The 11,625-nt window shown below is 33.2% G+C and overlaps 1 protein-coding gene and 1 non-coding gene across 2 annotated transcripts; one reads left to right on the forward strand and one right to left on the reverse strand.

Moving 5' to 3' along the window:
• The first annotated feature begins 5,975 nt into the window (after window positions 1–5,975).
• On the forward strand, window positions 5,976–6,060 carry TRNAM-CAU (transfer RNA methionine (anticodon CAU)). The gene is given in 2 exon segments: window positions 5,976–6,013; window positions 6,025–6,060. It is a non-coding gene; the product is annotated as a tRNA-Met (tRNA).
• Window positions 6,061–6,680: 620 nt separating this feature from the next.
• On the reverse strand, window positions 6,681–10,558 carry LOC102593794 (uncharacterized). The gene is made up of 6 exons (NM_001287836.1): window positions 10,336–10,558; window positions 9,455–9,735; window positions 8,091–8,393; window positions 7,616–7,984; window positions 7,046–7,519; window positions 6,681–6,950 (listed from the first exon to the last, which is right to left on the reverse strand). Exons 1-6 carry the CDS (start codon window positions 10,556–10,558, stop codon window positions 6,681–6,683), a joined length of 1,920 nt encoding a protein of 639 aa, NP_001274765.1.
• Window positions 10,559–11,625: the final 1,067 nt, after the last annotated feature.

Raw genomic sequence — 11,625 nt, forward strand, 5'->3', positions numbered from 1 at the left:
ATGCAAACAACATATTTTGAGACTTCAAATAAAATGAAATTTAGTTAATAAGTGCATTTCAGATGGATTGTGTGGGTGCAATATGTGCTGCACCTCTTCACTGATTCCTTAATGCAGTCAAAAAGCAATAGAATTTTCAAATGGAATATAGGCAAAGAGAGCTATGTTGCTTAAGGCAACTGTATTGTATAAGTTCTAGTACACTATTACTTTATTTCATATCACATTGATTAATAATTACTCAACAATATCACTTATTCATTGAATCACCACTGAATTATTGTTTCAACTAGTCTAAAGGATGCTTTGAAGTTCAAAAAATTCCAGGTTCAATTCCTCTATACTTTTGTGCTCTATATCCTACTAACAAGCTTACTTAGTTAAGAATTAACAAAGATCACTTATTTAAGTCCAAGCGGCAACTATACGCATCGACACATAATTAATTTAAATTTGAAGACAATAGAGCATCTGTATCTTCATTTGTATAATCAATTAATTCAAATTCCCATGTCCAATAATACTAGATTTATGAAGATAGATCATATTTCAAGAGCAAACATATGGACTCTTAAACCAAAACTAAATGGCAAAATTTTCTGTAGTTTTTTTTTTGTTTAATACATATAGCAAACACAAAAAAGATCATAATAAGCATTAAGCAAGACAGACATACGATGATTATATATATGATAATTGAGCACTTCCGAATTGAAAAACAACAATTATAATGAACGCAAGAACTCAAGGTAAAGCATAGAAACGGCCAAGCTTTTGTGAAATAGGTGTAACGCGGCCAGGCCTGGACGTTTCCGTTATGTGAATATTAATGAAGTCCCTCACAAGCTGATTTTCCTCCTCAGACAAATCACTACTGATGACAAAATTTCCATCAATATTCAAATTTTTAGCCACAGTTTTCTGGGCTAACGTTTTTGAAGAGTAACAGTAATGTGCAGGCATAGATAACAGATATCTGATGATAGTAAAAATAACGCTCAACATGATTAATTGTCAATCATGTACTCCTTAGCCTGCGAAGGAATTTTGACGGTGTTTATTTCACTAATGCCTAATTCAGTTAATCTGTTGCATTGTTAGCTTCATGCAGTGCAATCTCAAAGTGAAATTGTAACTTTGGATTGTCCCCTTGTAGGAAAATACACTCTCTGTTTCCAACTCTAGAGTCTGCCAAGGAACTCATCATAACTCAATCATCTACTAATGTATAACAGAATAGAACAATTTTGCTTTACTCAAACTAGTACCAAGTAATGTATAAACCATTTGCTTATTGGAACAATTTATATATGCAAAAACATTGGAATAGGAAACGATCAAATTAAATGTCATATTGTCATGAAATTAAAGTAAAATGATTTGATTAAATTAAAGGACTGAATCCAAGCAACATTATATTATATTGTTTCGACACTATTCTAAAAGGATGCGTCTTTGAAGTTTTAAAAAAAATATTCCAGGTGCATTTTCTCTATACTATATATAAAAGCACTTTACCCTATAGACAAGTTTACTTGTGACCATCGATGTATATCAAATTCACATATATAGTCACAATAGAGCATGCGAATCTCCGGTGTTTAATTTATTAATTCGAATTCCATTAAAGTCCAACTTGATTTATGAAGGTTCATGCATATTACCTGGTACATGTTAACTTGTCACTACTTAAAAAAAACTTTAATAGGAAATGTATTTATACTAAAAAAAAAGACTTGCTAAAAATTCTTTGAAATTTTAAACTTGATTCCACTATTATTGTATTGCTTTGATAAATACAATGTTTGGATAGAATATTGTACTATTATCAATTATTACATAGTGTCACACATTCATAATTTGAATTATAAAACCTCGATAAAAAAAAAATAGGGTGCGCGGGCAAAGCTACAGTGAAAAGGTAAGATAAAAGATGAAATATAACTATTAAATAAAAAAATATATTAAGGTAACGACCCGAACACACCAAATTTATGTTACATAAAATGAGTCTTTTCGTCGTTACTCGTTACCTAACAATAAATTTAAACGATACGATATAATTAAATTTTAGAACAATCAAAACAAATACTTATTATATTCACACTAACAATACAATATAATGGATAACAACCATCCAAACAACGTGTAAAGATAAAAATTGAAAAATATAGTAGCAAAATTCTTTATATTACATAAATTGGACAATAAACTGAAACAATTACAAGCTCTAGTCCATACTCCATAGTAACTGAACTTTTGGGTGTCAAAAACTAAACACTATTACCTTTTAATTATTCTCAAATTATTCTCTTAAAAATGTAGAAAATGATTCCTCTATTAAACATAAATAGGGACTGGAGGAAGTTTTTTTAGTTTGTAACAAATAGGGATAAAACTATTTCCTCTAGTCCATATAAAGTGACTTGTTGAAACTATTTTAATACTCTCTATTCATCTTTACTGGTCCATTATATTGAAAATAATTGTATAACAATACTTGTCCAATTTGGAAAATAAAAAAATTATATTTTTGTTGTGCCTACATTACCCTTGCTAATTAAATACTATTCAATATCTAATATAATTCTCAGTTAAATTTAATAAGTTCAATTTTTTTTGTTGCATATTTACACTTTTAAATAGGTTCTTAATTACTTAGTTTTGTTTTTAGAAAAGAGTTTGAGAATAATCAAAAGGATAATAGTGGAAAGTAAATTTATATGCTTAATTTATTTTTATTTTTTAATTAGTATATCATACCCCCAACTATAAACTTTATTACATGAACACGGAACGTTAGAACACATTGCCTTAATCCTTTTGGTCATGAAATTGTCATAGTTAGCTCGACTGATGTATCAGTACGGTGCAGCCAAAAATAACATACGTATCATTAAGGCTAAAATAACGCTCAACATGATGTACTCCTCTGCCTGGGAAGGAATTTTGACGGTCTTTATTTCAGTAATGCCTAATTCAGCTAATCTGTTGGTAAGCACATCTTTAAAACCAAAATTCAGTAGAATAAGTAAATTGGCCACAAAGGCACTAGTGTCCCGATTGTCTGTTGCAGCGTTAGCTTTACGCAGTACAATCTCAAAGACGACACATTTGGAAGGTAGCTCTGGAGTGTCCGGTTCTAGGAAAATACACTGTTTTAACTCTCTGTTTCTAGAACTAGAGTTTGCCATGGAACTCAAAACTCAATCTGATAAATGTATAACAAACGCGAACAATTTAGGTAGTACCTTGAAATTATTGATGAGGAAACCAGTTATTGGACTACAATTTATACATGCAACATCCACCTTATCTTTATTTATTTACATTGGAATTGGAATAGGTAACGATCAAATTAAATGTAAACAGTGAACACAATGCATAAACTAAACGACGTGCCAGGAATATCTAGCTAGGTGTATTCATATTACATTTAATGGGTCGTTTGATTTGATGCGTCGGGCATGTCACTCTCCCCTAGAATGATATTTTATCTATGTTATTTTACCTTTTTGAACATTTTTACCCTTTTAACTTTAATACATTTTAACTAAAAAATGGAAAAAAGATCAATTTATTTTAAAATAAAAAAGATATTATAGTTTTTCTAAATTTCTGGCCAAATTTTCTGGCTATTTAGCATTACCCTAATTAATTATTATTAGACTCAATGTCATGACTATAGGTTGTAGCCATTAATTAATTGTCGTTAAAGATTTTTTTTGATATAGTGACACCATATGTGGTTTTCCGTCTCGATTTTCCTTCTCTTGTTATCTTAATCACGAACCACTAGATACAAATCCAAGAAGAGGCCAAGTGACGATTTAAAATTTATGGGTCATTGAATTTACTATCGAACTTATGCCTCATTTTAGTATTTAATGAATTTTCCTAATCCAACTACAGATTCCAATCAAAAGCTACTAGAGAATCCGTAAATAATACACTAGCTCCCCCCCCCCCCCCCTCCCCTGAACCCGAGGACTGATCTTCCTCTCATATCGTGAAATTAAAGTAAATATAATTTGATATTATAATAGCAGTATGCTAAGCTATTTTTAAAAAATCGATTCAAACATCCTCTAAAACTATCCTCAAATTAACATAAGGATGACAAGTGAGTGATATCAGGCAATTTTGGATATCTAGACTCTAGAATCTAGTGCATGCACTCTCCCTCATTAATTTCTCCCTTTTCATCCTGTATCATGTATAAAGTTACTCCTTCTGTCTCTAATTACTTGTTCACTTTTAAATTGACACACCTATTAAGAAAGCAATTATTGACATAGTGAGCAGGGGCGGTTCAACGTAATTGGTGACATAGTGAGCAGGGGCGGCTCAACGTAATTGGGGGCCTAAAGCGAAATTTCAATTTGAGGCCTAAGATATAAACAAATTTTGTATACATATTTATTCAAATTTATTTTTCTTACACTATTTAGATGAAAATTATTAGTATTTAATATTGTTTTTCAGTTATTGATTTTAGGTAAGATTTTATCAACTCAACATTGAAAACATCCTTTCAGTGAGGCGATTATTATATGAATTGTTAACATAATTTTATAAGTAATAAGTTGACAAATATTAAATAAAGATAAAAGTTAGAACCACAGAATCTGATTCAAGAAGTTGATGACTTGGTATACACCATTTTAATATGCGTGTTGTAATGTTTGAAACTAAAATTTAAAAAGAAATAAAAAAGAATTTGTACTTTGTTCAACACTTTTCACTATTAATTCTTATTTTTAACAAAGTATAAAAGATGTTAAAGTGGGTAAAATAAGATATTTTTTATCATAATTAATCAATTTTTTCTATAAAAATTTAACACATAATTTATTCTTGATAATAATTTGGGGCCCCAAAATTTGGGGGCCTAAGGCATAAGTTTTATTTTACAAAGGCAAGAGCCGGCCCTAATAGTGAGTTTACCATTTTACCCCTATTAATTATGAAGTGGATGAATTAAAAATTTAAAATTTTCAAGAAATTCCACTTTTTTCAAAATAATTAATTGAGGGTTATAATATATAAAATTATTTTGTCCTTTCTTGATTTGTCAAAATAGACAAGTAATTAAGGATAACTATAAAAGAAAAAATGGACAAGTGATTAGTAACAGAGGGGGTACTTAATAAATAACCAAAAGGTTGCACCACTATTAGCTTAAAGGTTACAACAAAGCAAGATCCTTGACCATGCTTTGTTACATGTTTTTTTGGACCAACTTCGTGACCAAATTGAATTGTTTTTTTTTAATGAAGGACAAAACATTTATTTTCTCTGTTTTAAAATAAGTGGTGTTTTTAGTTTGAGCATACCCTCTATGAAACTACCTTTTTTTTACCCTCCCTAGGAGCTCCCACCCCTTTTGCCCCTTTGGTGACTCGAACTTGCAACCTTCGGGTTGGAAGTGAGGGGTGCTTACCATCCGAGCAACTCCCTCTCGTCTCTATGAAACTACTCATTCCTAGAAAATACAGTGTTTTTTAACGAATTTACCACTAATTAAATGTCTTTAAAAATGACTTAATTAATGGCGTAAAACTTCTTATAGTAAAACAAGTATGATTTTGGAAAGGAGGAATTATTAATAAATTGTCCTAGGTCAGGTGATTCAACATTAGGTTTCTATGGATAGATAGATTATTTATGTTTGTTGTCATGTTTATCATCGTTCAAGATTTACCTTGTTAGTTTTCACATGATTTTGATTGAAGAAATGCAGCCCATAGTGGAATTCCAAGTCATTTTAGTGTGGCATTATATATTGAAAGAGATTTTGATCCTCTGGAATTATGTTACATTTGCATTTAAACTCTCTTTCTCAATCTACTAGTGCTATTGCTATTGCAATCTACATATGTAGAATTCAATTAATATGATGTACAATAATAATGCATTTGTACAGTGAACGAGACATATAGAATACAATAATAATTAGATGAATAACAAACAACGGGGTGGTGGCGCAGTTGGCTAGCGCGTAGGTCTCATAGCTTCTGAGTAATCCTGAGGTCGAGAGTTCGAGCCTCTCTCACCCCACATCTATTTTTATTATTTTTTTTGGCTCTTGTTTGTAACTTTTTCTCCGACATATGATTTATAAGATTTTATTTTTCTTGATTAACATGCTATCTTTAAAATTCAATTCCTTGTTGAAATAGTAAGGAACGTGTTATTAATAAACAAAACACATTATCTGCTCAATTTTTTTGTTTTATGAGTTTCTAGTTCTCCTCTTATATAGACTTTCCATTCATTTACATCTGCCCTTCAGCTAACTTGTTACTAACGCATCTTTGAAGTTATACAAATTAGAAGTTAATTAGATCGTCATAAATCTTGGTAAGAACCCCAAGATTCTTGTTTTGGTGTTTCCATGTGAAAAGACAAGGGAAGGGGATTCAACAGGGTGAGAGTTAAAATCCCATAATAAAAAAATTGGCACGAAAACTCAATACTAACATCTTACTCTACAAGAAACATGTACATAACGAGCAAGCTCTTCAAAATATACACTAGCAATCTCTAATGTCTCAACTCAAGTTCCTGCTGCAATAAACATACAACGTTAAATTAAACAAAGAGGAACGGTCAGTTCATGCTACCCTGAATACATACCCATTATATATTGGGAATCTATAAATACAAGTACACGCACACTACACACACAGTCTAAAGCAACCCCAAACACCAATAAAGACCACAAGCAGACTTGCAACCACAAGAACCTTGGACATGTAAACGTGTGATGAACTTGAGAGCTTTGTAGCGGTCTTCAAAGACACATCAAGACTTTCTTGAACTGGAGAATCATCTGCATCTTTCACTCGAGTGCTCAATTCATCAGTTTCCCCAACAACTCCCTCAAGATCTTTATGTGTTGTATTATCACTGGTGGTAGAACTATGTTCATCACAGGCTTTCTCACCCTGCACAATCCCAACATGATAGTTCGTGTTATATTTTCTAATTTAAGAAAGAAGCTAAAAACATTAGGAGAAAAAAAGGGAATAGAGAGGCTTACCTCAGCCACTGCTTGATGAATTTCTGCCCCCTGACTAGAAACAGAGCGCATGCGACACTCAACTGGCCCAACTTGCATTTTCACTCCTAAACGTATTCTTCTGTGAGCAGTTCCTTGTGGTCTAGACTGCGTGTCATCAGGTTGATTATGCATTTGCCTGGTCCTGAGTTTTATTCCAGTTCCTGAGCCAGATTCAGTGCTTACTACATTATTGCGAACACCGGACTGTTCTACTTTTAGGAAGTTCGGGACCTGACTTCCACCAATACTAGCAGGATAACCATAATGTCCAGGGTAGGTATTTTGAAAGAAACCTAGATTTCCTACAGCATAATCATTGCCATCATAAGATGGACCTAGTGGACTACGCGCCTTTAGCACTGTATGTTCAAGGGAATTAACCTCTCTCTTAACTGCAGCCTCTCGATCAAAATTGTCCCACAGCACCTCAGGATCAAAGAAGCCTGGATCAACCTGGGATAAAAAGAAAAGCAGCATAAGATCAGCTACTTAACAGAACTTTCTAACAAGTGACACAGATTAATTGATGCAATACATGGTTCCACTCACCTGCCCTTGGGTAACTTCTGCTTCTGACTCACTACATGATCCAGAGTCCTTAATCATCGGGCCAGTTATGCTGTAATTTTTTGTGTCAATATGATGTGAAGCCAATTCTTGTCCAGAATCTTCACATGAGAGCTCATCTGAGTTGACGAGTATCGAGTTCAAAAAGTCATTAATCTCAAGAGCATTTGTTCCATACGGAAACTGGACATCTTTTTGATAACCACAGATGTCATTATTAAAGGGGGCTTGCAAATAAGACGATCCAAGCTCCACCTGCATCTGTGAGTGCAATGGGGAGAAGATCTTCCAATCTGGCTGTGATGACGGGTCATAAAAATTTCCCAACTCCTTTTCTAGATCTTGAACCGGCTAAACATGAAGCAGAAAAAGAAAATAATCACTTCAACCAAATTAATCCACGATAAATCGCTTTCCACTCAATCAAAAAGTAGAATCCTGATGTAGGTTAACTTACCGGTATGGATGTTATGTCCAACATTTGATCTTCAGTATCATCAGCAATACAGCTGTTGCTGTGACTCTCAATGGGTATTTGTTTGCCATACATCTCGCCTTTGGAAAACTTTGCAGCATAGCTTTTATCACAATCACTTAAAGGTTGTATGACCATTAATGGAGTGGCTGCCTCTGATAATTCATCTTCAGCAGGTGATTTGTCAACTGAAGCATTCTGTTCAGCATCTAAATTGGAATTTTCAACATGCTCATCCTGCTTCAAATCATTCTTCCTAAACAGACGACAAAGCACAAAGGCACCCTGCAACAGGCAAATCACATTTCCCAGTATGAACTAATTTTCATTGCTTCACCACTAATAACAATAGAAATATAAGTGTGCTAGAGTCAATTTCAGAAGTACCACGCAGATACAAAGTTTATCAATTTATTTTTGATAGGTAGATGCTTTGGATCCGTAACTCATTAATTGGGACATCTAAAAAAAACTAAAGAATTAGCATTAATTGTGAGAGCGCTTGCAGCATATTTCAATGGTGGGATAACTTATTCCACCATGTATATGGGATAACTTATCCCATCACTATGATATGAATGGTGGGATAAGTTATCCAAAACATGGCAACCAAACAAGATACAATTTTTTTATCCCATCACACCAAACGACCCCTAAATGTAAGGCACTTCACAAGTCTATACTAACTAGGGAAGAACTAAAAAATAAATAAAATCTTACAAAAGGAGTTTATCTATAAAATGTCTTCTAAAATACAAAGCTAGAAAAATCCAACATCTAGTTATGCTATTATTGTTACAATTCCAGAGCCTCATGAAAAAATCCTCATGTGGATGTTTACTGAGGATCTTCAATTTTGCAACGAGTAATTACAATTCATGTTTGCAGAACATATAATCCACCAAAATAACCAAGCACAAAAAAGAGTTCATATAATAAATATTTTGATTTTTGTAGCAATATATAATATCACGAATCTTGTTCCCCTCTAGTGAAATAGAATCCTTACATGACCAGTTCATGGGGTTGATAATACAAACCCATTAAATGAATTTCTATAGCTGTAAAATTAGCAAGTACATGAACTATTTTGTGACTCCTGAAAAACAGAAAGAACCAAATTAAATAGAACTAACCAACAACATATGTTCAAGTAACCCACTACATGACTATGCAGCGTATTGCACAAGGCATTATTTACGTGAACTAAGCAACATCTTATGTATATAATTACATCGTGGAATCTGATCAAAGCAACCAATAATTGCACCATGATGCAATCAATCTTTTATACAGAAAATAGAAATACAAATCCAAGGCACAAGATGGATAAAGGATGTGCATACCTGGCCAGGGTGTGATCCATCCAATGACTTTTCAGTTGCACGATATTCATGAATCACCCAATGAGTCCTCTTGCCTTCAGGAGCTCGACCAATGTAGTATACCAAGGTCTTCTTCATCCCAATTTTTGCGCCCTTCTTAGTAACAATGTTCCTATCTTTACCAGTGGCTTTCCAGTAGCCTCGTTCTGTTGCTCGGTTCAGTCGCTGCCCATTTTGATACTTACGATCCTTTGGGCAGAAGAAGAACCACTCGTTGTCATGTGACTCTACCACAGACAAATCTGCAACAATTCAAACCAATTCACTCTATTATTTACTTTCTAAATCTAAAAAACTTCTGCATTCCAAAATATAGGGTGTTTTGGGATCTGGCCTATGAAAAAAACCAAAAGACAATCAGAAGTGTTTTTTGTGTTAAGGTTTTCAGGTTGATTTACAGGGAACTGTCAGAGAGTATATATTTTACTCTCTTGTCCTTCTTCCTTCTTTCATTCTACTGTAACAAATGACAAATTTTGAGGTCAAGAAAAATACGATCCGAAAGCAAATCAGCACACTCCTTCCCCTACGGTAGAGATCAATTCTCAATAGAATAGCTCCCCTCACCCACTTCCATCAGTTATTCAAATCAAATTCACTTTCCACTTAATTACTTGTGCGATTTTCACTAACGAAGGTCCTACAGAGTGCTGCGAAAATCAACTCATAAAACAAAATTGGATCCTATGCACAAAGCCAAAGCACTAGACTTTAGAAATGAAATCAACAACTATTCCAGAAATGAACTATCCGTAAAATGTAAAAAAGGGAAAGTTAGGGTTCAAAAAAGCTCCAAATTGGGGGATTTTGATGAACTAAAAAATTAAAGCAAGGAAACTAACCAGGTAAGTCCCAAGGCTCGAGTTTACAGATATCAACTTCTCGAATAACGCTGACCTGACTATCAGCACCGTTTATCTTCAACCTCAGATAATGATTCACTAACTCCTCATCTGTCGGCCGGAAACGGTATCCCACCGGCAGAGTATTCAGCGGCGGTATACCCATCTGTTTATCCACCGGAAGTACGGCGATCGGATTTTCTCCAGGAAGTACGGCCATCATTAACAGCAGAAAAATAAAGATGCAAGGTTTTGAGATGTGATTAAAAAAAAGCAAATAAGCTGATGAACTGACGAATTATATAATAGAAAAAAGTTAAAGTGTTGAAAGGAGATCTGAAAAATTCTTAGGAATTAGAGAAGATATTCTGAAGTGAAGTTTTTCACAAGAGGCAAAAACTCCATAAGAAAGTGAGCTGAGTGAGTTTCGTCAAAATTTCATAAATAGTCTATATGGTGAAAATGCTGACGTGGAGGAGAGAAATAAACCGCGTTTTTACCTTCTGTGTGATATACCGCGTAAAATTGTTAGGACATAGTTTTGCTTAGAATTACAAGAACGCCATTAAGTTCGTTAAATTCCGTTTATGCCCACATTGATGCTAATAGGTGAAGGGATGGAAGGGGTAAATGAGGAAACTAGGGAAACGTAGCTACTAAGATTAAGCCACGGAAGTCATACAACGAATGAAAAAATGACACGTGGATAGGTTATCTTTGAACAAGGAAAGAAACATTAATGACGTAAACATGTTTAATTGAACTTAATTAAAACATTAATAACAAGATAATTACTCACCAAATCCACCGAGAGTGTGATAATTAAAATGGAAAAGTAGCTTCGAGAACCAACTTTTATTTTTACTTCAAATTCAACCGTCATTTTAGTTCATATATATTATCCTAAGAAAATAAAATGACAATTAATTTGAAACGAAGAGAATATTTTATCTTCCTTTTTCTTCTATTTTTTTTACAAGTATGTGCAATTTTTTAGAAAATATTGCTATAAAAGCTTAACATCTAAACAAAATAATACTTTTAAGATCTACAATTCAACATAATAAATGGATCTATAAAAATAAAAAAATTACAAATAAAAGGTATCAGTTTAAAGAAGAAGAAAAGTCAAATAAAATAAACATAAAAAGAAATGAATAAAAAGTAAAGGGGGACAGAAACAATGTTCAAGTTCCATTTCGTTATGTTTAGGTTAGTTGGGAATTTTGACCAGCATAAGATTCTGTATTACTAATAATAATAATAATAATAGTAATAGTAATAGTAATA

The sequence above is a fragment of the Solanum tuberosum genome, unplaced genomic scaffold, assembly GCF_000226075.1.
Source record: "Solanum tuberosum cultivar DM 1-3 516 R44 unplaced genomic scaffold, SolTub_3.0 scf00093, whole genome shotgun sequence".
Classification (NCBI taxonomy): domain Eukaryota; kingdom Viridiplantae; phylum Streptophyta; class Magnoliopsida; order Solanales; family Solanaceae; genus Solanum; species Solanum tuberosum.